Below are 27,500 nucleotides of genomic sequence, written 5' to 3'. Positions count from 1 at the left end.
GTAATATCAATGGAACTAGACGTGTCCAAGAAGGAGACTTTTGAACCCTTCCCTGCTAAGACAAACTGAAGGAAACATGCTATCACAGGGATTGAATAAAAGAATCAAGCTGCTGTTCCGACCCATTCCAAATGAAAAAAATATCTATGATAACATTGTGTAAGGTGGAAACCAGGTAGATGTACAAGAGTATCCAATTGCCATTCTGCTAACACCAGATTAGCGAAGGCTGGGGCCATCTTGGACCTAATCTGTCCGTATAGAACTTTATTGAAGTAAAAAAAAAAATCTTTTTTAACACTAAAGACATAAGCTGGTAAATGGGGTCTATATTTTTCTTAGGAAATTTCACTTATTTATATAGAAAATGTTTTATGTAGTCCATACTCCTTGTGTGTGTGTGATACTTGTGTACAAAGCTACCCCAATCAAGGGTAACTACTATGCATCTAGTTTGGGTGATATTGGTATGAGAAAGAACATTTTTAAAAAATCCCAAGAATCCCTTGTGTAAAATGGGGTGGCTTGTGCAACTAGGTTTAGTATGAAATCCACATATTCAGAAATTCTTTGTCTTTGTCTTTTTGTTGGATATAATAAGTCTCTAAAAGGGGGGGTCAGCTGTAGATTTGTGTAACTTGGGGATTCCAAAAAGTTTGCCTAAGGCAGGGTTGAGGGTATTCATAAAGGAAAACTCATCTTTGGTGATGCTTAAATTCTTCAATAAGGATGTCAGTGTGTTGTCTGCATTGACAAATACAAATTCTTGGCTGTACAGTGTCTAAAGAAACTATCTCGTACAAAACATAATCATTCAAAGTGGCTTGTATTTTAGAAACGTAGTCCTTTTGCCATATGTATGTACGAGGGTAGTGTGACATTGATGAGGACTGCGGTGGGAGTGACAGATACGTTTAAGGTGGAGGTGGGATTACGTGAAGGATCAGCTCTGAGCCCTTTCCTATTTGCAGTGGTAATGGACAGGTTGACAGATGAGATCAGACAGGAGGCCCCGTGGACTATGATGTTTGCAGATGACATTGTGATATGTAGTGAGAGTAGGGACCAGGTTGAGGAGACCCTGGAGAGGTGGAGATATGCTTTAGAGAGGAGAGGAATGAAGCTTAGCAGGGCTAAAATGGAATAGATATGTGTAAATGTGAGGGAAGGTAGATGTATGGTGAGGATGCAGGGAGTAGAGTTGGTAAAGGTGGATGAGTGTAAGTACTTGAGATCAACAGTTCACCTCTCTTCCACACTCACCATTACTCTGAAGAAGAGAGTACAGGCAGGGTGGAATGGATGGAGAAGAGTATCGGGAGTGATTTGTGACAGACTGGTACCAGTAAGAGTGAAAGGGAAGGTCTACAAGAGGGTAGTGAGACCAGCTATGTTATATGGGTTGGAGACGGTGGCATTGACAAAAAGGCAGGAGTCAGAGCTGGATGTGGCAGAGTTAAAGATGTTAAGATTTGCACTGGCTGTGACTAGGATGGACAGGATTAGGAATCAGTATATTAGAGGGTCAGCTCAGGTTGGACAGTTTGGAGACAAAGCAAGAGAGGCAAGATTGTGTTGGTTTGGACATGTGCTGAGGAGGGATGCTGGGTATATTGGGAAAATGATGCTATGATGGAGCTGCCAGCTAAAAGGAAAAGAGGAAGGTCTAGGATAAGGTTTATGGATGTGGTGAGAGAAGACGTGCAGGCAGTTGGTGTGAAAGCATGATGCAGAGGGCAGGAAGAAATGGAAACAGAAGATCCGCTGTGGCGACCCCTAACAGGAACAGCCGAAAGAAGATGATGAGTCCTTTTTGCTGTATGAGGACCACTCCTGTTCCCCTATCTGCCTTCATATTCTCAAGTCTTTGTCACTGGGGAGATCAAATAACGCAGTTCTTTCAGGAAGACTAAGGTTAAACCATTTAGATGAGGCTTTGGATTTATACATGCTCCTAAGATCATTTTCACATACCTTTTTAAGAAGGACAGTAAGGTGTTGTGTAAGTGGGGATTGAATAAACTTTTTTTCTTTAACACTGAAGAATCAATATTCCTGCAGCAGGTATTGGATCCCTTGAGTCTCTAATTTCACTGGAACTATTTACAATTCTTGACACAGCTCCATCCAGCTCATTAATATGTATGTATTCTACATGATACTCCCCCTTTTTACAGTACTGTGACATATATACATGACACAATCTACTGTATGTACAATATTAGAATAAACAAGGTGTGTTTAATAATTTTGTTCTATGTTAAAAGGCTTATTTGGAGGCTTTGTATTTTATGTAAATATTTTACATTCATTAACTATATATTTAGAAGAGTATGCATTTTACATCATTCTGAAGACACATTGAGTCTGTGTTTGAGTTTGCCGTTATTCCAAGTGTGTTATATATAATATTATATAATATATAATTTATTTAACATTTGTTAACCGGGATAGTCCATCTGAGCAAAGGCCCTTTTTCAGTGAAAGCTCCACAGTACAAGTAAGCAAGAACATTTATAAAACTGAAAATGAATACAGTGAAAACTTTACAATAAAACAGTTAAACAAATGTATATAAAGTTCCACAGTACAATATAGTAAGAGGCGTTATAACATTGAAGAAAAAACATAGCAAAGAAATACAATAAAACATTTGAATAAATTTACATAACACATTGGGTTATTTTTCACTGTGTAATTGTACAATACAGAGCAGTTAAGTGAGTTATGGTGGTAGGGAAGGGAGGGATACAGAGGATAGTAATAGAGGTGGTTTCATGTGGGATGGTTACAGAGGCAAATCCATGTGCTATTAAGGTATCTTTTTTTGAAAGTTTTCTTGAATTTGTGGATGTAGGAAATGTTTTTAAGGTTCATGCGGAGCTTGTTCCATGCAAGAGCAAGGAAGTAGCTGTAGAGATTCTGTTCAATAGATTTTTTTAGGTTTGTGAATTTGTAAGAGACATTGGTCAGAGCTTCTGAGGGCTTGAGCGGGCTTGTACCGAGAGACAAGTGAGGAAATACTAGGGCAAGAGGAGGGCTTATTCAAGATAGTATGGATAATGAGAAGTTGGGTAAATGAGTTGGTTAGGAAACTCTAGCCAGCTGAGTGTCTGGAGAGTGTGACAGTGGTGTGATCTTAAGGGTAGATTGTCTGCAAATCTAGCAACTTTGTTGTAGGTGTTTTCATGTTTGGCACGTAGTTAAGCCTGTAAATTGGTTAAAATTTGAGAGCTGTAAAAGTGGTTTGGGAGAAGTTAAGTGCAAAAGGAAAATATTCAAAGATAAATACACGTTAGGTTTAAGTAAGGCACCCTTTATTACTTGCAGTAAGGAGACAAAGCATGTAGGTACAAGGTTTGTCTGACTTTCTGGTGGTCAGTATGTTATTCTTGTACAGTTCTCTTTATGTCACATAGAAAATGTTACTAATCTACTGCTGACGTAGTTGGACACAGCTTTCTGTGTTACACAGAAAATGTTACCAGGCTTATTGCTGACATGGTCAGATTATTGCTGGCTTGCAAAAACATTTGAGAAAAACAACCTGGCCTTTGGCTTATTTTAGCCCACCTTGTCTCTTCAATTCTTCTATTGTACAGTTCTAATACATGCAATACATTTTGTCTAGATTCAAGGTACATTTCTAGCTTTGGTAGAAGTAGTGCTGACTGGTTTAAGCTTTCAAACCTCTATTGTTTTCTTTATCAAGACTTCTAACAGCTGCACATTTTCTCATGGCATAAGCAGAAATAGAATGTCTTTTAAGTTTCCGGTAGCTGCACATATTTTCATTGCATAAGTAGAATAAAGTATCTTTTATTAAGTTTCTAATAGCTGTGCATATTCATGCAGTATGAACAGAATAAATGTATTAACCCTTTTAAGCCTTTAATGTACTAAGCATGCACATTACTATTATGCATTTTCCTAACAGTAAGCTTGGGCTATGAGATCCTGGAGTTGGTTGTGAGGAACCTTTTGTTTCTGTAGAGCAAGCCAAGCTTTTGGTGGGTTTTCTTGGTACAGTTAAGTACATAAAGGTCAAATTTTAGTTGATCATCCACTATTACTCCAAGCAGTTTGTGTGATTCAGCTGTGATCATAATGTTGTTGAGGGAAGAGATCGTGAATGAGGATATAAGATGGTAAAGGGATTTTGGGAGTAAAAGAAGTTTTCTTTTTAGGATTTAGTACGAGTTGGTTGTTAGTAAGCCATGTTTCAGTGAGGTTGGAAGATGTTTGTGTAAGGGTTAGTAGGTCAGTGGGACTGTCGGCGAAGGAAATGATAGTGGAGTCATCTGTATACTATATGAGGGAAGACAGGACAGGATGTGTGAAGTTAGTAAAAATGTTAAAAAGGAGGGGGCTTAAAATACAGCCTTGAGGGACGCCCATTTTGAATGGTAGAAAAGGAAAGCAGAGAGCCATTTTACATTTTGCAGTCTGTCTGAGGTAGCTATTGAACCAGGAGATAGTTGCTGAGGAGAGGATGAGTTGAGAGAGTTTGTAGAGGAGGATGGGGTGAGATGCAATGTCAAAGTCTTTGGAGAGATCTAAAAAGATGCAGGACATTAGTTTATCATTGTCTCTGGCTAGGGAGATGGGAGTTAGTTAAGGAAATAAGTGCAGTAGTGGTGCTGTGATGGGGGCGGAAGCCATATTGAGTAGGGGTAATTTACATTTTCACGAGTAAGATAAGCTGAGATTAGTTTATAAACACAGTGCTAAAGAATTTTGGAGAGGGGAGAGAGTATGGCAATAGGCTGATAATTAGAGAGCTCAACAGAATTTCCACCGTTGTGGATTGGTATAGTGTGGAACTTTTTCCAGAGGGTAGTACCAGTAGATTCACTAATTGAAAGGTTTATAGGGATGGAGACGAGATATGCTATGGAGTCAGCAGCAGGTTTTCGGAAGAGAGGTGGCAGGCTGTCATCTGAAGGGGAACCTTTGGTTTGTTTTTTTGATGTAGCTGGTTGAAATGGGTTTTAGTGAGAAAGGACTGTTTTGCAGTTGGGGGTGGTAGACTGTATGGGGCTGGTTGGGTGACAGTTTGCATAAGTTTGCTGATGGTATCTATGAAGTATGAATTGGAAGTTGAAGCACTTTCAAGGAGTGTATTATTGGGGTAGGGGTTGGGAGTTGAAGGATTTCCTAGGTGGAGAATTTTGTTGACAGCATTCCAAAATGTTTTAGGGTTCTTGGGTACAGTATCTTGGGGTGAGTGGTAGTAGTTCGTTTTTACAGCGTTTGTGTTTTTTTGGTTAAATTTGGGAGTTCCCTGTATTGTTGGTAGTGTTTTATAGTTGGTGTGTCTTTTTTTTTTTTTCCTTTTGCTTCCCAGTTCTATATAAAAGCTTTGGGTTATCAATGAATTTCTTATTTTGAACTTTCCCTTTTTATCCGTTTACCTTCTAAGTTTTTCTGCTGGTGTTGATATTTTACTTTATTATTAGCAATAGTGTTTGATAAATTGTCTGTTTTAATACTGTGTGTTGCTTTTACCATGTTTTTGATGATTTGTTCACTTTTTTTTTCTATATGCTTCTAACAATTATACTTATTTGCCTTATAATTTTCTCCGTTTGCTTCCATGGTGTCATTTTACTTGATCCTTTCATTTCTTATGTTACTCTTATGCTTTTGTGGTAGCACTTCATCCATTATTAGTTTAGCTGTGCATTAATATTTCCTATTTATTTTTGCTATGTCTTTTGGTTTCCATTTAATCATCCTGATTACTGTGTTCATCTGTTTTACCAATCTTCTAACACTTTGGGTCTTGTTTGATTTTTGTGATCTATCTTGATGTATATCCATCGATATAAATCAGACAGGTCCTCCCTTAGATAATTTTCTTCTGGACTGAGAGCATCTTCTTTGCTCTCTTTCTTGTGAAAGTTCTACAGATAGATCCAGAACATCATCCTATGACACATCCTCTTCAGATACACCATGCTTCATCTGCTGATTCTTTATATGAGAACCCATTGGTTTATCACGTCACAACCCTACCTGCATCAAAGTTGCTACTGTTTCTTGTTCCTTCCCTTGCTGTATACCTGTCTTCTACAGAAGGCTTCAGCGCATCACCACACAGCAAATCTTCAGATACCTCCTGCTTCACTTGATGCTTGTTAATCTGTTGTCCTATTGCTCCATCATGCAGCAACATTGCCTGTGCTGGATCCTCCACATTAAATCCTTCATCTTGCAGATAATCAGTAACTTTAGTTTCTTTGTTTAACCTCTGCCTCAATCCCTCTTTTCTAGACCCTCTTACCGTGTGTTTATTTATTTATTTTTTTGGTGAGGTTTTGATGTTCTTCGTGTTTCACTGTTGTAGTCATTACATTTGAGTAATCCTGCTGGCAGGTTGCCCTCAGCCTGAATTCCAAAGTCTTGGGTCCTGCATCGGCTGCTGTCGCCCCTTCCCTAACGTCAGGTCGTCAGGGGTATAAAAGAAGCAGCTGACGCCATTTTCTTCAGTCTTTCTTGCCGCGCGGTGCCCAAAGCAGTTTGTAAGTGCCGGTCGGCCGACTCCTGAGATTTTCGTGTTCGAGTTTCAGACCCGAAGTCTTCAATAAAGCTAAGTACCCCGTTGGGGAAACTTTTTTTTCTTGCTCCAGACCGATGTCAGAAAGTTAGTTGTACTTCTTGTGGAAAGCAAATACCTCATAAAAAAAGTTTCCCCAACGGGGTACTTAGCTTTATTGAAGACTTCGGGTCTGAAACTCTAACACGAAAATCTCAGGAGTCTGCAGACCGGCACTTACAAACTGCTTCGGGCACCGCGCGGCAAGAAAGACTGAAGAAAATGGCGTTGGCTGCTTCTTTTTATACCCCTGATGACCTGACATCAGGGAAGGGGTGACAGCAGCCGACGCAGGACCAAAGACTTTGGAATTCAGGCCGACAGAGGGCACCCTGCCAGCAGGATTACCCAAATGTAATGACTGCAACAGTGAATATACCCTAACATCTACATTTATGGTAAGTGTACACAACTGTACTTTTCTTATATCCAGGTGCCTTTTGCCTGTATTTCTCTTCAAATGTTTTTGGAGCTGCTTTTTTGTATTGATTAGTTTGGCTTTCTCCTTTGCATTAATATACCTTATCTTAGGCCTTCCTCTTTTCCTGTTACCTGGCAGCTTCATCCTTAGAATCTTTTTCCCAATTTACTCTGCATCCCTCCTCAGCACATGTCCAAACCAACGTAATCTTGCCTCTCTGGCTTTGTCTCCAAACCTTCCAACCTAGGCTGACCCTCTAATATACTTATTCCTAATCCTGTCCATCCTCATCACACCCAGTGCAAATCTTAATATCTTCAACTTGGCCATGTCAAGCTCTGACTCCTGCCTTTTTCTCAATGTCTCCAACCCATATAACATAGCTGGTCTCACTACCCTCTTGTAGACCTTCCCTTTCACTCTTACTGGTACTCATCTGTCACAAATCACTCCAGACACTCTTCTCCACCCACTCCATCCTGCCTGTACTCTCTTCTTCACCTCTCTTCCACACTCACCATTACTCTGAACTGTTGATCCCAAGTATTTAAACTCATCCAGCTTCACCAACTCTACTCCTTGCATTCTCACCATTCCTCTATCCTCCCTCTCATTCACACACACATATTCTTAGTCCTGCTGACCTTCATTCCTCTTCTCTCTAGAGCATATCTCCACCTCTCCAGGGAAACGTTTACAAATTGCTTTTCTAGCAGCTAACCAGGTAATGGACTTGCAGGATAGATTCTTTTACCCCCTAAGCTTCATTTTTGAGAGTTTCTCAACAAAATGCACGAGTTTAATAAGGGAGGTGAAGTGTAGAAAAACTGTAACAGGCTTGGAAAATGTTACTGTTCCTTTAGAAGAGAAATACAGAAAAAAGCTGTATTATTTTAAGAGAAAATGTAAATAACCTTTCAAAAGATAAAAGTAAAAAGTTCTATTACAGTTTTTAGTAAATGTTCAATATTTATAACATTTCATGAAAGTCTTTTAAAGAAGAAAATTGTACATTGCTACTGAAAATAAACTGCAGGTTGAAAAGAAAACTGTCTCTGTTTCTTGACTATGCCAACTTCTGCGGTGCTTAAAATTTATTGCTCCTTAGCAAATGTTGCAGAGAGTCATTTGGTGATATCTTATTTGGACAGTAGTTTGGACAATAGTTTGTTGGGACCTTTCTCCTCTGCTGAAGTATGTTACTGTGAAAAGAAAGCTGCATCTTCTAAAATTCGAACTGAAGCAAGTAAAAATCCTGTTTGGGATTCTTATAATTCAAGTCTTTGCACGCTTTGCCTGCTAGAAAGATGGTTGCTGGATTTTATACTGGAACATGCAGAAGTGGACAGAGCTCTGGTATGTTCTATTGCATGTAAGGACTCTGCAAATGTTATATTTGACCATGTTGGTGAGAGACCATTGGGGTACAGTATATCTTCAAGTAAAACTAGTTTAAGTGTAGCTAGCTGATAGTGTTTGCTGTCTGTCACTAGTATGTTAGATTTTTAACTTACCTGTGCATGAATATTTGCATTTCAGTGAAATGCCTCATCTTATTTCAAGTAAAGAATTTTATTGAGTTTTACATGCTTGTTTCTGGTGATTTTTAATGTATTTATTTTTGTTTATGGGTATAAGGCTACCTTTGGGTATTCACCCTTCAAAAGTGTCATTGCACAAGTTTGTTGCTATTATTCAAGTATTTTTAAAGATTGTTTTATTTTCAGGGTAAATGGTAATGTGTGTTCTTGGTTTGCTAAAGTAGTTTGTTTGACAGCAGTGTGTTATAAAGTGTGGAAGAGGGTGCTGGCAGTATAGTTATTCCTCCCTTTCTAGACATTGTGTGCATTTGTGCGCAAAATAATTTTGACAAGTTTCAGTTACTTTTGGTAAGCCTGCATTGGAGAGCATTGGGCTCAATCTAAGGAGGCGGAAATCTTACAGGGGTGGGATTATTCTGATATCCAGCTGTACATTGTAAACCTTACATGGTTGGGGAAGATTTGTTATTTCACAAGGCAGCAATGCAATCATCTCTTGCATATACGGCTTACAGTAGTGTGGATTGGGAGACCATATCCCTGCTCATATCATATATTTGGTGTCATTGGTATGGATTTGAAGCCATTACACTTTGTATATATTTTTTGTGGTGGTGGAGGGATTAGAATCCAATATTACCACCTGTTAATTATATGTAGTAATAACCAGGTAAGCAACATATGTTTCACTTTATTCTACATGCTTAAAATATAATTGTGTAATGTGTGCGTACTGTCCGTGCCTTACTGCTGCAAGATGTTTCATCTTAAACTGTAAATGCAGACAAACTACCTTTGTACAACATACTGCTATACAGCTTTGGAATAAAAGTGGATAATAGTTCCATTGTAGTGCATTTGAGGCAAACTTTCTCTTTTTCCACACCCTAACCTTTTAATATATTGATAGTAACTTCTATATTATATTAAAAAGACAGCATCATGTAAGATTATGGCGTAATGGGTTAATTGTGTTGGGAGGACAATTACATTACTTTAACATCTGCTGTCAGAAGTCCTACTAAGATAATTAACATGATTTAACCTGGATCCATATGCTTATGCATAAGTAAAGAAGCAATTATTGATAGCTACACAGCATTTCAGCCAGTAGTGAAAAGTAGAATACAGCTTGTTAGGGCTTCTTGTGAGCCCTTTTCCTCTTCTGTACAAATGACTGTTTGATTTAATTGTTAAGAAAATGGGAATGAGTGAAATATATAGTTCACTGTTTTTTCACTGGAATATGTGTAAATAGTTATCAGCAGACCTTTTGTGCAGCTGCTCATTCCCTTTTCATATCGCATATCAGAGTATGAATGAGAAGATGGATATTGTTTGTGTGTGTGTTTTCAAATTACCTCCTACTCCAGCACTACATGATGCAACATTGCCACAGTCCTGCAAACCAGCATTTATTGGTGACAATTTCTTGCTGTGATTTGCACATACAGTATTTGTGTTGCTGTCTAACCTCTTCTGAAGATTAGGGTCTCGCTTGTAGTTATCCCGTTCTTTAATACTTCTATTATGGTTATGTTTTCGAATGCAGGCTACTGGCCTTGCAAATGTTTCCATACATTACATTGATAAAAAGGCTACTTTTTATTTGGTATCTCTCAAATGCTGTTGATGGGTACTTGGGGAAGATATGATGCTCCTATCTTCAGGTAATATTTCTTAAGAAATAAGTAAAGGCCTAGGTAAATTACAGAAGCAATGTAAATATGCAGCAGCTGAGTCAGATATTCATGGGCAATCATTTTGGTATTGCAGGAGTGTAGAGGAAGATTATTAGATGTAGGATGACTGAATTTCATCAAACACTAAATCTGTTTTGGAGTAATAATATGCATAATGTGGCATTATCCAGCAGAACATGAAAGGGTCTGTTATGTCTAGATTAACTTGCACTTACATGGCAAACTGTGCCCAAACTTGCAAACTTTTTCTCTAAGAATATACTTTGTAATCTGCTTTGAGGGCAGCAAAGGTGTTGGGCATTCTGCATTAAATGTCACAGAAGAGAATCAGACATGCCATTATGGATACCCTATAGCAGTTGTGAAAGAAGGGATAATACATAACTGATCGAAGAACTCTGAAATTATTTACGGGTAATGCTCTTGTTTTCCTCTAATCCAGGGATGTCCAACCTTTTGGCTTGCTGGGGCCGCATTGAGTGAACAGAAATTGTCTTGGGGCCGCATATAAAATATATCCTATACTTAACACTCTCGCTGCCGCGGACGACCAAAGTCGACGACCTGGCTGTACTGTAGGTGCATTCGAACAATGAATAAATGCCTAATATTTACCTTAAAATTCTAATTCTCTAATCTAACAGTTAACGCTAACATCTTGGTTAGGATCCCCTACACTATACCGACCCACCACAAACCCGACAGCCAAAACACTGACACCACACAATACCGACAGTCCACATTACCCAACACCGACTCACAACACACACACAAACATCAACGTAAACCACACCAAGCATTCTTACACACTACTACACAAAATTACACTCTACTAAACTATCACAGCTAAAACATAAACAAGAATATACCTGCAAATCACACACATCCCACTACACCGCAACATCCTATAATGTCATTACCCACGTAACTCGCACATCCCATTAACCTAACCAATACCTACATAAAAAAATGAAACCTATACAAAACAAATACTTACAAAAAATACAATATACCCTACTGTACTCCTGTGGGGGGCTGCATCCCCCACAACTCCCCTACTTATATATACCAACTCCGAGATCGTACTACTACAGTGAGGAAAGGGCATATTTCCCGATCCTCACTGTATCACAATCTCATTGTTTAAACTTACCAGCAAGACTTCCTGGACTCCACTAGGCAACTGCTGCATGCGGGGAACTTGGTGAAATGCCATGTCGCTATTCTGGCATTTCAGCATTCTGTGCTGTTGGTCTTCGGGTGTCGATATTTTCCTTGTCAGTTAAGTGGGCTGTCTGTCTACTGAAGGAGACCCCTTAGTTAATATATATTATTTATTTACAAATAGATCTTTACTACAACACTAGCATTTCTCACTGGAAAACCACTCCAGCTACGTAAAATGTCAACATTAGCAGTCCTACAGTACTATAATCCACAAAAATAAGCCAACAGATTTGCAATAAAGTAAGGAATTCACATTACTGACTTAATAAAACAATTCTCAATAAGTTACAAGAGGGTCTCATCCAAACAAATGACTGATGCCAGAAACATGGCCTCAAGCTAAATGCCAAAAATGTATCATCATCCCCTTTGGGGAGAGCGATGTCCCCACAAATTATCACATTAATAACAATGTTGTAAGCACACAGTCAGTTGTGAGGTGCTTGGGCACCCAGGTTGATAGAAACTTGACTTTTGACCACCATGTCACAGTTTGTATGGAAGGCTTTTTACATGGCCCACCTCATTAGTAATGGTATCTCATCCAGGGACAAGGAGGTCATAACATCACTGTATTCTTCCTTTATAAGAGCTATTACTGAGTACAAAGCCCCTTTTGGCATGCGTCTCGGCAAAACACCTTGCCAAAAAACACCTTGCCAAAAGAAAGACTACAACCATTTCTCACAAAAAAGGTCAAAGGACTAAGTTCACTTAGTTATCCAAACAGACTAAAAAGCTTCTTGCTTTCCTCTGTCTCTCACTGGCCCCTATAAATTTCATCACTGGCTTGCTTTTCAGGTTAAGAAACATCCTGCCGTAAGACTTCTCCACTTCAGAAATACTGGTTATACTTAAAACGCTCACTACAAAGACCACAGCCTTCACTGCAATATAAACAAGCCACTCTGTATGGACAGGTTCTTGACACAAAAACTTCAACTTCTGTAAAAAGCTCCTCTCATTATCAAAACAATGTAGTTCAGCAACACGACAACGGATGGAGAGCCATAAATGTACTCCTTGAGTAAGTAGCATAGCCTTCATTAAACCGAATGGAAAATCCACACACTAAACTTTCCTAGCTGGATGGCAAAGATCTAATATATCTAATTCCATTTGCAAAAATATATTCAGTATAAATATTAAATCTCTCTCTTTCAAACACTCACAAAAAGAGCCCCTACTTCTAAAATAGGCACACATTCACTGAATGAAATTGTCTGGAATTCAAAATATCTGGGAGAAAAAAAAATCGTTCTAGAGATGGACTCATCCATCCAATTTCCCACCACCAAAAGGACCATCAATAAATTAGCAAACAACTGCTCTGCAAAAAGTAAATCAATAAGAAATCCATAAACTCTCAAGATCATACTACATACTGGAATAAACATACAACTTCCCTCCAATCTAAAGCCATTTGACATTCAGACATTTTAATTTGTTCAGAAATTATTCACAGACTGAATATTTACTGAGCTGCCACATTAGCACTGTATGCTTAGGTCTGAACCAGTGAAGCATGCCTGTCAATTCCAAAAGAATTAAAGTAACTTAAGGTTATTTGCAAGGTTACATGGCAGTTTATATTGGAAATAAGCAGAGATATTAAAAAAGCTCTGTTTCTTGTGATTATGCTGAAAAGTCTTCCAAGGTTAAATACAACCTTCTGATTTAGTATGGAACCATACCTCTCAATCTTAGAGCAAGAAATCTGGAGAAAGAGAAAAATAAAGTGGGACACAGGCCCAAAAATAGTTATGCATCACAGAGACCATTGAAACAACTGTAGCTGCATCACAGAGACCATTGAAACAACTGTAGCTGCAAACATACATCCGTTATAATCATTCTATCCCATCATTGTCAGTTAAGCATTCTGTGGTTCATTCAATCCTGCCTTCTTTTGCAGCAAAGAAAACCATGTTTTGAAATGACAAATGCTTTAAAAAAAAAAACAAAAAAAACACACACATTGCATCCACATCCTGCAAACAACCACAGAGCTTTCACTGAAACTAGGGCAGCTTATTTCCCCAGAATGACAGCTCTCCCTAATTAAGTCTAATGGTGTACAATCTACCAGGATCTGGACTACCTGAAATTAAATTATGGCCTGCAAATTGCAAGTGCACTTCGTTTAATTTTAAACTATATTTCTAAGCCCACTTACTGTATTTTTCAGTAGCATCCCAATATCCATTTCCAGGTCACTTTACAAGACATGCAGTGGTAGACTTGGCATCCTCCAGATCCCTACAGGACCACACTCGTACTGCTAGCATTGTCCATTAAATATAAATATCAATCCACTGCAAATGGCAAGAAGCTATGTCTTAAAATCTACTTTTGGCATGCCTAGTACCCAATTATCAGGTTTTGAAACAAAGAAACATATTCTCCACAGTCCGTAAGTCTGTCTTTAATAATCCTCTACTATTGCAGCCCTCCCAACACATAAATACACACTAAAACCCACAACATTTAAAAAATGATATTGTGCCCAAGTGATTTGCCAGTATTGATCAACCAAAGCTGTACTTATTGTCTAATCTGCCACTGCTAAGAACCCACCAGTGAGAAAACAGTACTGGCTGCTTTTGTTCGTCAGAAAAAACAATTCAACTTTATATGCTACTGTCCCACAAAGTCAATCCACTACTGACCCATTAACCCTAGGCTGCTGTCTCATTCTTACTCCCTGGAACTGCATTACCTTGGATGAATAATTTATTTCCTAAGCAAAAGAGACAAACTGGAAGATGAAGCGAAAATCTATGCAGTTGAGAGGTATGATTTCATATTCAATACAACACTCTGTCAGGAAAGCTGCAATTTAATGAAAGTGTACTTTTAATGTGCGATATATTTGTGAGCTAACTTATTTCTGTTCAGTAGATTGATCATCATTAGCCTCTTTGTGCATGTGTCTAACTCTGTCATAAACACACACACACTCTTCTTCTACTTTCACACACACAAACATTCTGCTTTCATGCATGTACTCACTCACTCCGTACTTGCCTATTAACACAGGTACGTGTTGTCCCTTTCAAAGGCAATGGCGGCAAATCCATACAGGAGTCCTCAGTGAGCACACACACACACACACACACACACACACACACACACACACACACACACACACACACACACACACACACACTGATTCTTTGTCACGAAATAACGGCAGGAACATGCAGATCCTTCTTTGGCACAAAAAAAAAATCAAAACTAGAAGGGTGTTTTGGCGCATGTGCACAGTTATAGGCCACGGGCGTGAAAAACACAAAAAAGTGTTTTGGGGGATGCGTACATCGATGTTACAATTAGAGGTTGGGGGCCGCAGGTTGGACACGTCTGCTCTAATCCCTTATTTGTCAAGAATGAGTCGTATCTTGAAATGGGGAAGCTTGAATAGTATGATGAAGTATCCCTGAATTGAAAGGTTGATGGTTGAATGATCTAGCCTGCCACTGGAGCTTGAGAAATGAAACTTTGTGGAATGAAACTTTGTGGAATAATTCAGAATTGCATTAGATTAAAGCAACAAAATCATTTTATGGATAGAAATAGTATGTGGAAAATGGGCACATTTTAGATGCGTGAAGCAATCTCTACGCTGTTGTAAGCACTGCAGTTTTAGTAAGCTCTTAAAACATGCAGACACAGTACAATGAACAGCAGGTGTGATGCATGACCATTTGGATTAGATGTGTAATGTTTCAATGGTTCAACAGGGAGCACATTTGATCTTAAAGACTGGAAAGCTGTGGCTTCTATCCCCACATCACATGTTCCATTATTGACGCTGCAGTGGAGTATGAGTGGAGGGGTGGATTTATGCTCCTGATGTGTCGTCCTTTTAAATGAGACATTACAAGATTCTGTCTAAGTTTGGGTGGATGTGAAAGATCCCACAGTGTTAAGAGGATTAAGACAATGCCCTTGGCAAAATCTTCCCTAGTCATTTTAGATGCTACTTTTTTGAGTCTCCTCTTATATCTAGTGTGATCTCATAGACTCCAAAATTTAAACAAAGAAATAAAGTAAAAATGAGTTTTTTTTTCCATGATAGTTTGTCTTTTTAGTTCCAGGTAACTAAAATATAATGGGAATACAAGGTCTTCTTCAGTTCATCAAAGATGCAGCAGAACCAGTCAATGTGAAGAAGTACAAGGGGCAAACTGTAGCTGTGGACACGTATTGCTGGCTTCACAAGGGAGCTTTTGCTTGTGCTGATAAACTTGCCAAAGGAGAACCAACAGACCAGTAAGTGTGGTTGATTTTTAGTTTTAGAAAAACAAAGTTTTCTGTATTCTAAAAAAAAAATGTGTGCTCTGTAGTTGGTGGATAGCTTCTTCTGCAGTGACGCTAACGTTTGACTGAAAATTCAGCTAGAATTAAAAAGTGCATATATAACACTCTAATTCATGCAGTCATCCAGAAGAGGCTGGATTGCTGCATTCATCAGTCTTTATTACCTGTAAGTTTTCAAATGTAGTTGCTTGGTTAGCTTTCTGGAATTTCTTAGACCTGTCTTATTACTGTGGTGTAAAAATCTGTATTTACAGTTTCTTTGCTGGCATAGCATCTTTTTATTAAGGTTATAAAAGATCATCCATGGGTTGGGCTCTTTCTTTTGGAAGTTTGGTAGTTTACAGTCTGACAAATTAATGTACTGAATATTGGCTTTTGTGAGAACTGGCTGTTAATTTTGCAGCTTCAGTATTTTCCTTGTTACTTTCCTAATGGTTTCCAAGTGGCGTTTTGCCAACCCAGTGGAGCAAAAAGAATATTCTTGGCTGTGATTCTAGCAGTGTGATTTCATTAGTAGTTTGGGTACTATAGGGGCTAGATGGGGAATTAATAGCTAATGGTAATCTTGCCTTTTAAGGAATGGGTGAGGGCCTGAGAAGTCCAGCTTGCTAGTTTTTATATTGTCAATGCTTCTGTCTAGACAAACCAGGTAAAATTAGGGCATATATGGGGGTGGCAACATGTGGAACTACACAGCTGAAACCACCTCGGGTGTACAAGTAGTAGAGATGAATATGTAGGCAGACACTAAAAGAAAATATTTATTCCCTTCCCCAGCCTTGCAGTATAATAAACTGGGGCTGCATTCCAGCTCTTACCCCTAGAGGAAATACACAGGGACTATGAGATGCTCTCAACCCAGACAAACTAGGCCTTTGGGTAAGGTAATTCTTTTAAATGTGCCTTCTGTTCGGGATGACACTTGATGTGGTGGAAGGAAAGCAGGTGGTCTTATTTTGGTTACATAATTACATATTTGTATATAATTTCTGTATGCTGAACTGAATAATTCTGGGTTGTATTGGGGCCTTTGAAGTGGGTTCAGCAGTTAAAAGCAATGCTGTTACTGCTGCTATACACATTGTATTGCTATTGAAAACAATTGTAATATCATGTGACTTTACTCCATAAATTATGCATACCTTTCCTTATTCCCAGGTATGTCGCCTACTGCATGAAATTTGTTGACATGCTTTTATCGTATGGAGTCAAGCCAGTATTAGTTTTTGATGGATGTACCTTGCCTTCCAAAAATGAAGTGGAAAAATCTCGGAGAGAGTAAGTATAATTATTTGTGATATGTTGACTCCCTTAGTCCATCTAGAAATGTGATTTATTTTCAGTAGAGACCTAAGGTGGTGGTCGTAATGACTAGGAGAAACTCCACTACTGTTTGTAATAAGTGCCATGGAATCTTTTAAGTTCACCTGAGCTTCCACTAACTCAGACAGATAGGACCTCTGTTCAGTATCCTATCTGAAGGATGGCACATTCAGGAGTGCAGCCCCCCCTCCCTTGGTTTAGCTTTTCTTCTTTTTGCACTGTAATGACTAAACTTTTTATTACCAAAAATGAAGAAATAGAGAGAGAAACCAAAAAACATATATAAGTAAGGGAGCTGTGTAGAGGGGTGAGCAGGGGTTTTCCAAACCCGTACATAAAAATGCTGCTTTTTAGGTGATTTAAGTTGCTCTCCGTTCTGGATGTGAGCAGTTGTGTTCGTTAGCTAATGATGCAGTGCATTTTTACAGAGAAGCAGTTTAGCCTTGAGAGATCGTAGTAAAAGCTTTTGCAATTTATAGATGAGATATTAAACTGCGGTGCTGTTTTCTTGAATTACCAGTAGTTTAGCTGGATGTAAGAGCTCTCACAGTGATGGTTCATTCCGTATAAATTAAATTGGTGCAGCTAATAAAATTTCTTCTCTGTGCAATTTTTTTCCTCCATGCTTGCCAACATTCAGTGTGATCCCCTCCCCACGACCAGTCTTAATCACATTCATTCTCCTGCATTGGAGAGTCCCCAGCATGACAGAGGCAGTAACTCACACAGCCATGATGTTTTACACTATTGCCTGCATCTGCTGATGTTGGCTGTGAGGATATTTCTGTTTAGGCACTTACCCTGTTGCTGGTATCTAACATGGGCATTTGCATTTCTGTGAGGGCCTACATTGTCCTACCCTTGTATGTGTTTATTTCCACCCAGGTACTAATGAGGGCATCCATCACTAGCTTGGTACAAACGAGCCAGTGTGTCTAATAATGGCTGCACTTTGCTTGTAAGCCTCCTCTTGTTGATGGTCACTGTCTCCTCCAAGTATTTGTGAACTGGTCCAGCTACTCGCACTGCTAGGCTTATCCAACACACAAGCAACTGACTGATTTTGGGTCAAAATTGAGGCTTTATCCCTCTTTGCCACAGAATTTGGAAAATCGTACAACTTAGATTTTTTCATGTGCTAAAATGCTCTTTCAACATGTTTTTTTTTTTTTTCCCCTCATTGGCAGCATATATGGCAATGATTTGTAGACTGTCCCGATGAAAGGTTTCAACCTTATCTTGACATTTTTCTGAATAAACCATTTCTTTCAATACCTGTTTGGCCAGGAAGTGCATTCTTTGATGTCAGCTTTATAATAGAAAAGAATGGGAGTTCTTAAGAGTCTTTAACATACTTATACTTTTGTGTGTGTGTGTATATGTATATGTGTGTATGTGTGTGTATGTGTATATATATATATATATATATATATATATATATATATATATATATATATATATATATATATATATATATATATATATATACTTGTAACTATAACTTTACTTATACCTGATCAAATGAAATTATTTTTTTACAATAAAATACTGACATAGATTATATTAAGTTTAGATGACATTTGCTTAGATTAAGGCCATGTATGTCAGGGATATGCTAGCCATGCTTTGAGAAGCTTGTCTCAAGGATGAAAATTTAAAGATGGAAGTCTTGAAGTCTTGTGGTCTTTTCTTTTTGCTGATAGTAAACAAAGTTCCTGTAAATTACTTTTGATTATTTTAACCTCCAACCCTGGAAAAAGGGGACACTTAGATTTTTAGATTGCACTCCTAAAGTAAAATGCTCAGGAACAGGGGAAAGAGAGTGGGCTTATTCAAACAGAACTGGTATGAAATTTCCTTTGTCCATCTTTGGAAGGAGGTATGTAGGCTATTTATGTAAAATCTTCCATGTGGTCCTTTTAGACACTTAAATCCTGGATAAGAAGTCGCACAGAGGGCCATTGAAAGGGTGCACTTTGTGTAAAGGCATATTTTATTCCATGCTCCTTGCTCCAGAGTAAATTCTAAAATGCAAGATGGTAACAATCCAAATTCTTTACTTTCTCAAAAAGCCTGGTTGACGAATTTAGATTTGGAAGATACTTATTGACATATCCATTTATAGACCTCACAGATTTCACACTTTGCAAGTGATTTCAAGAGCTTTTCTCATTTTTTTTGTGGTCCTCCTTAGTCTAGCTGCAGTTCCTAGAATGCTTCCCTGATGTCTAATTTTTGCCATTACAACATCAGAAAATCTTGGCATTCACATATACTTGTATCTAGGCAACTTTCTCATTCAGGCTCTGTGTTGAATGCCTTTTAAAAGAACTGGTAGCAAGTCTGTTTTCAGATTCTCCACTTTTTTGACAATGACAGCTTTATTGATCTCTTACTGCAATCCCCATACATAGCTCACATGAAACAAATTATCTTGTACAAACAACACTAAAACGGAGAAAATTTTAAGAACAGTTTCTAAATTCAAAGCAAGAGTCCTGTTTCTTAAACTCCCTTTTTTAAAATTATTTAGCCCTTAAAACCAGCTCCCATGTCAGATATTCAGACTCTTAATTTAAAAACCTTTGGGGCATATGTACTTGTTCTAAACCCAGCTTGCTATGTTGGAGTTATACTCCTTGATTAGAGCCCATTGTAGCTATTTATTTCTGCAGAATGTACTCCAGTTCTTTTTTTCATTTGTTTGCATCTAAGTTGCTTACAAGTGTAATTTCCTGTTATTTTATTAATGGAATTGTATTACTGTTCCACCCTCAGATAACTTTTATTAGTGACCACTGGGTGTCTTAAGATGTATATTTGCATACTTTTTCACCGCTACATTCCAGTCACTTGCAAATACTAACTTAACTTGCTGAAATCTGACTTATCGCCCTTATTCCTTCTCACAGATTTCCTAGGTATAAACACTAACAAGGTAAAAGTAGATGTGGGAGCCTTATTGGACACTTCAGGAAAGTATTTTCCTGACTTGGGAGAAGATCAAATTTAATAGTGAGTGGCTTTCTTCCATTTTGCCATGAAATAACCTTCCCTTTCTGCATGGGTGTTTTCCAGAACACTGGGTCTCCTGTCTGGTATTAATCTAATGGTTCTGAATGTCAAGTTGCATGTGAGAAAATGCTGATGTTCACAGTTGCAGTACTTCTTAAAGTATTGTTTAGTGTGTTAGGGAAAGTATGTTATGCTTGTGAGGTACTGTCAGTGTAATACCTACCTTTGGGCTCCTTATTAATTGCTCTTTTAGCCTAGAGGTCCTAGTAAGTTTACACTCCCCATTTTCACTTCATTTTCCTTTGCTCACCCAGTGGAGAAACAATCATTCTCCTCTGTATTATCTTTCCTAGAAAACACACACACAAAAAAAAGAAACTTTAAAAGAGAGTCTTGCAAGGCAATTCTGGTTTCTTTGTTGCCTCAGTTGCTGCAGGTGTCTCTGCTGTGGCAGATATTTGTCCCTCAGACCATGCATCTTTTTTCCCTGGTCCTGTTGGTGTAGCAGCAATTGGCACCAAAGACCAGGGGATAGCCACATCTTCTGTAGCTGCAGAAAAGCCAGTGCATGTCAGGGAGAACCACATTTGTAGCTTACTGGGGAAGGGGCAAGTGAAGGTTCTTCATTTGGCCCGGAGGGGTATGTAGAAGTTGATACCAGTATACCTAACTGGTCGGAATGGGGATCACAGTGCTTAGTGAGAAAATTTGTTAAAATCTGTCTTATCACTGGGATAGAGCTAATGTATTGGCTTTTACTAAGGAATTGATGTCTATTTGTCCATCTTCCAGTGAATCCTTGAGCCGAAAGGGAAAATACATCCTCAGCCAAAGTGAAGCCATGCAGTAAGAGGAGCGTGTTTCTGAGGATTCTTCTCAATCTGAGTCTTCAGATTCTGAAGAAATCAATCCTTCAGAAATCTGTAATGAAGAAATCACCTTTTTCAGAAATCCTTATTTAACATGAATGTCTTGTAATGGGAGCAGAGTGAAGCCTCTAAGATCCAGAAATGTACTATGACTTTAGTACAATTACACATGCCTAAAACTTCTTCTGTCCCTCCTGGGTTTCCTGCTTTAGCGGATGGTTTTCTTACCACTTCCAGTTTACCACACAGACAGCCTTTGGCTGCTCTAAAGTGTGATAGACTATGTAATGTAACCCAGTCCCATAAGTACCTATTTTTTAATCCCGAGGCAGACCCAGTGATCATATCTCTGTCTAAATCTGCTGCTTCCAAATGGTTTACTATGTTCAGTCCCACTACTTCTGATAAGGATAAAGAAAGTGATAAGTTGGGAAGAAAAATGTATGCTTCTAGTACTTCAGGATTTTAAATTGTCAAGCTGTTTAATTGCATTTCATTGCTATTTATTGCAAGTCATTACTGTTTTACTGCATTTCATTGCTGTTTAACTGTATTTTTTTATACTATGAGTTCTGTTTTTGTAAGTGGTTAATCTGTGCTTTTTTGTGAGTGTTACTGTGTTCTTAACCCTTAAATTAAGTAGCATAGTCTGGATACAGGTTTGCTGCATCCAGAGCTGCTTGTTTTTGCTTTCTGTGTTTCTGGCAGCCATCTTGTGTTTGGCTTCTGTGTTTCTGGCAGCTATCTTGCGTTTGGCTTCTGTGTTTCTGGCAGACATCTTGTGTTGGTAGGGGCATATCTTTGCTAGTGAGAATAGCATGGCTGCCTGGATCTTGTCTGGCACAAGCTGATTGGTAAAGAGAGCTGGGGCTAGCAGAATTGGCTAGATTTCCGTGTTACTAGCATCTTCTGTTTTTTTGTAGTATTTAAACCCAACAAAAAATTGGGGTAAGCAGCTGAATGAGCCTCACAGTAAAGTAGGAATCCAAAGGACTTTTGAAAATACATCTATTTTACATTGTTTAATAGAGATTATCAAGGATGTTAATGATTTGAAGCATGAGTGTGTTTTCTCTTGGCCCGGGGCTGAGAAACCATCACATAATCCCTCTAACAAACGAACGTTGTCTACTTCTGATACAGTGAATTCTAGTAGTTTTGCCACTTCTACTATTAGGGTTAATATGGTAGAAGGCCGTGGTGTTGATTTATGCATTAACGCACATAGGTGAAGCAGTTGGTGTATTAGACTCCTGCCACTGATACTGCTGTGTCCCAAGCTGTAAGTACTGCTGATCTGAAGAGAACAGACTCGACTTCTAATAAGTCTGGATCCCGGGGACAATAGGAGTATACAAAATAATGCAGAAGTTACTTATTCTAGTAGCAATGTATTTTTAGAAACTACAGAAATACAATTGAAGCTGCCCATACAAATGCAACAACCAACACGATCCAAGAGCAGGGGAAGGAGCCGCAAATGAAAATTGGTTCAGAAAATTTTACCACTGCAGAAGGGACTTGGAACATCTCCAAAAGTAGGACCGGTAACATGGAGGAAGAGGAAATGACTGGTTAAACTGTACTTAATTTATCAAAAGTTTGCTTTAATACAGCTGAACTTAAACTTTTAGACAAAGCATTGTCGTTTATCCGTTCTATTGATGTGACGCTAAATGGTTGCCTTACTGAACTATGTTTTATTTACTAGAAATTTTAGATCTGAAACTGATTAAGAATTGCATCTCTGAATTAAATTCTGACTTCAAATGAAGTGGTACGTTCATATCTAATAGCTCACCCACTGTTACAGCTTTTCATAAGATGTGTGAGAATGATTTTTTGCAAATTGTTTTTTAAAGGTAAATGTGATAAATATAATTTAGAAGATGAGGAAAGGAGGGCATTATTTAATCTATGTAGAAGGAGTGACATGGTAATTAAGCCATCTGATAAAGGGGGCAAAGCAGTAATAATGACTACTGAAATATTATGATCTGATGAACCAATTTTTGATGGATACACATACATTTAAGGTTGTTAATAATGTGGATGTTAATAGTATGATTTATAGAGTGAAGTCTCTCTTGTATGATCAGTTGATGCAACTAATGATAACTCTGGAATTGTATAATTACTTGTATATTGAACATCCGGTGTGTCCAGTCATTTATAGCGTTCCAAAAATTGCCCTCCTATGAGAGCGATAGTCTCGAGGACAATGGGTTACTACAGCTATTTCTAAATATCTTGATTTAACAGTTGAAACCATTATTAAAATGTAGTAATAGCTATATTAAGGACACGCATGATTTTTTTTTAACTGCTCTAGGATTGTATTTGCAGACTAATTCATAATTCATGTAATGCCCTTTTGGTGGCAATGGATATTAAGTTGCTGTTCACTGTAATCCCTAATAATATTGGGGTACGTTACGTAAGAGAGCTTATAATTAGGCATAGTTATACTCGAATAAAGTTATTTTGATTTGTTTACTGTTGGAATTGGTTTTACAGAATAACGTTTTTATGTTTAATGATGTAATTTGTCATCAATTTTTAGGAGTAGTGACCCAGTGGCAAACAGTTATGGTAACCTTGTACTAGCTAGATGGGAGGAATTGTATCTATGATCTAAATTCAAAGATTGTTTTTTAGGAATAATAAATCGTTTTGTGGATGATGTCATCTTCCTCTGGTCGGGGATACTGATACCCTTAAGATGTTTGTTAGGGAATTACATGACACTATCAACTTTCTCTGATTTGACTTAACATCAAGGAAATTTACTTCCTTGTATGAATAGTTTAAGTTATTTAAGAATGATTGTGTGTTGCACACTACTATACATAGGAAAAATGTTCAAACAACTAGATATGTCCACAATATATCTAGTGTTTATAAAGAGTCCGTTACTAAGTGCAAGTAGAATTGATACAACTGGCTATGGTTATAAAATTGAAGTTGAATGTATGGTTAAAGATCTTCTCTCCCGGGGGGTATAGTACATCCCTAGTTGATGAGAATGTACATTTGGAATGTGAGAGGACAACTTGCCCTTGCCTTCGAAATAATGCTACTTTAAATGAAAGGATGAATAAGAAGACTTGTAGCCTTGGTTATGTGTTGAAACACAATACACATACACGGCAGATAAAGATATTGTAGAGAGGAACTGGGTTATTTTGCAGTCTGACGGTGAAATAAAAAAGGTTATAGGAGAGAACCCACAATTTGTATATAAAAAGGAGAAAACTGTTAAACTCTCATGCTATAAAGATCTACACCATAAGCAACAGAGAGTTCAAGTTTCAAAGAAAAATACTGTTCCATGTTATAATTATGCTTATTACAAGTACATAAAAACTGATGCAGAATTTGAACACCCTGTTACAAGTACATAAAAACTGATGCAGAATTTGAACACCCTGTCTCTAAGAATAAATTTATGTTTAGTGCTTTTGCTACTTGCACTACTGAAAACCTTGTCTATTGTGAATTGTGTGAGCTGTACCTGGTTTTTATATAGGCAAGACAAATTGTAAGTTAAAAGAAAAGATGGCCTCTCATCTCTCTGAAATGCATATTGCTTTCTGTAAGCATATTTTAGATAATGGTAGTAATCTTATGTTTAAATTTAGGGTGTTACAAAGAGTGTATCTAAATAAAAGAGGAGGGGATGTTGTAATTAAAACTGAAGCTGTTGAATACAAGTGGATCAAATTCTTTAGAGCTGATGTGCCACCGGGCCTCAGTAAAATGAATAGTATTAAACCTATATTCAAAATGAAACCTTCTTGTATTAAGAATTTTACCTTGAGTTTTTAAGTATTAAAAGAGTTAATTTTATAATTGTTCTGATTGGCTGGCTTGAACTATTTAAGCATTGAAAAAAAAATTGCTTTATTATTGCATTGAGAGAGTTCTCACCGAAACAAATAACTGGTGTCAGAAACATGGTCTCAAACTGAATGCCAAATAATGCATGCATCATCCCCTTTGGGGAGAGTGATGTCCCCACAAATTATGACATTAATAACAAGGTCCTAAGCACGCAATCATCTGTGAGAGGACTTGGGCACCCAGGTTGATCGCAGACTAACTTTTGACCACCATATTTCCTCCGTTGTATGGAAAGCTTTCTACATGGCCCACCTTATTAGGAGGGGTATCTCATCCAGGGACAAAGAGGTCATAACATCCCTGTATTCTTCCCTTATAAGACCCATTGTTGAGTAAAACGTCCCTTTTGGCATGCACCTGACAAAGCACATGCAGCAGCTGGAGAGACCACAGAGGTTCCTCGCCAGGCAAATCCAGGGCCTCAGAAATCTACCTTACACTGATGGGCTAAAAGCTCTGTCACTCCACTCAGTCTCATACAGACTCCTCTGAGGTGACCTCTGTGTGGCATACAAAGCAATCTCAGACCCCACCTTGCTAGAACTGCTGCATAACCGCAAGTCCACTTGAGTAACCTGCACGCATGACCTCAGCCCGGTCTATGACATCAGTAGAACTTGGTTGGTCAGATTTGTGTCCCAAAGTCTCCCCTTCTGTGGAATAGACTCCCTCTCCACGTCAAGCAGAGTACCTCATTAAACATTTTTTAAGCGCAATGTGTATAACTAGATGGGGAACAGAAAATACACCCCTGGGATTTCACCTGTGTCCTTGTTGAGACAGGGGTATCGGGTACTGACTTGTAGGAACATGGACTAAATTGTTGGCTAGGCTTGTAAGGGCCTCGTTTTTGCTTGTCTGAGAATATACAGCCAAGTGTTTCCTAGACCACTGAATGGGAAATTGAAAATTCACCCTAGGTCTAGCATGTTTCTAATGGACAGAGGCGGTCTTTAAATCATACCCTGGCTTACGTCTACTCCCTAAAATAACTTCTGAGGCTCAAAATAAAGTGTGTGTGACATGTCAGATGCATGGTTATGTGACATGTCAGATGCATGGTTATGCTTATAAAGGTTTCAGTGGCTGGCCTAGTATAAGTCTATGAAGATAAGCTAACCTTCCTTCCACTGAGGTTAAAAATTCAGTGAATGCCTTGGGTGGCAGCTATTTCTCGGGTAGCAAAGCATATTCTAAAGTGTACTTATGATTCTTCTGACTGTTCCTTCAGAGTGGCTGTCTCTGGCTCACTTTTGAGAAGACTTGCTTGGCTTAGATCTCAAAACCATCCTGAGGAAGTAAGGTTTTTAGATCTTAAACTCTCCTGTGGATAAGATTCTCTTTGGCTCATCTGCAGCACTTATGATGAAAAAGGGGGGAGAAGTAATATAAGGAGTTAAACAATATTTTCAATCCTCCTTACTCTAGCAGAGTAACTGTTTTAACTTGGCCTCAGCTCCTTTTCACAACAAACAATTTAAACAGCAGGGGGCCAGTATTCAAAGACATTATCCCACCAACTTCGTCAACTGCATAGCGAATTAAGTAGTTTCTGCCAGACTCTCATGTTATCCACCTATTTTAAAAGCTGGGTTCACCCCTAACCCTGTGCGTAACACAGGCTCCACAGACAGGTGCTGTAGCTTCCTGATTCCGTTCTCTCGAGACATGAGTGGTGTGAGGGATACATTAAATAGAACTGGAACATTGTTAGCAGTAATAGGGAATTGCACTGCACTGTTGGGAATGGTCCTACATTCTCTTTTTTTATAAAAAACTAGAAAGGTACAGTCCATGTTTGAAAACAGAGACAAACCTAAGTTGTTGTACGACACTTTTTTGTTTTACAAGATTCACCTGGTATGTTCACCTGTAATTCTTGTGTAGTTTGTCAATACATTTTAACAGGTTCGTCTTTTCATTATCAGTATTGCAATTTCACAGTCAAATATGCCAGACATTATGATTGTCCTAGCCAAATCGTTGTGTATGTTGCAGCGTCAGTTATGCTCGGCTTTTTACATTGGAAAAACTAACCGTAAACTATCTGATGGAATAAAAGTGCACTGTGCAGCCATAAGAAATCAGGATATTCGCAGTGGATTAGGGAAACCTAGTGTATTATGCACAAACTTTATAAAATTCCAGTTTTGTGTACTAGAACAGTTACAGCCTTTTTCTTGGTGATGATAACAGTTTGTTGGAAGTCAATGAATTACGCTGGCAGCTCCTATTAGGAGCGGAGACTGCTCCTGGTATCAATGATTTTCTCAACTTAAAAAATGCTTTACGTTGGCAAGTGTAATATGCTAATCCTTGCATTTCTATTTGCTACTATTACCATAGTTACGGGTATGCTTGACTTTCATTGGTTCATTAGTTTCTCCACTGGTTTTGTTCGTACCTAATGAAACCTGTATGTCATGAATATTTTTATTACACGCTTTGTCTTTATAGTCCTTTAGTTTTCTTGTATGTTTCATTCTGAAGAAGTTCTAAACCACTACGGAACAAAAGTGCTCAATAAATCTACACACCCTTGGGAATTACTTGTGTCCTCTGTGCCTTTTTATGGGG

General features: G+C 38.3%; 1 protein-coding gene across 1 annotated transcript in view; it reads left to right on the top strand.

Moving 5' to 3' along the window:
- Positions 1-27,500, top strand: part of EXO1 (exonuclease 1) — a gene marked incomplete in the record, with an annotated part of 597,212 nt that overhangs the window by 10,396 nt on the left and 559,316 nt on the right. Inside the window, 2 exon segments of the mRNA XM_044058406.1 lie at positions 15,585-15,765; positions 16,972-17,091. Of these exon segments, the coding sequence (XP_043914341.1) occupies positions 15,605-15,765; positions 16,972-17,091 (281 nt within the window).

This window comes from Protopterus annectens, chromosome 1.part2 (genome assembly GCF_019279795.1).
Source record: "Protopterus annectens isolate FY-2018-M chromosome 1.part2, PAN1.0, whole genome shotgun sequence".
In the NCBI taxonomy this organism is placed as follows: Eukaryota; Metazoa; Chordata; order Ceratodontiformes; family Protopteridae; genus Protopterus; species Protopterus annectens.
Note: the sequence above shows the minus strand (reverse complement) of the source record. Positions and strands in the feature narration are given on the sequence as shown.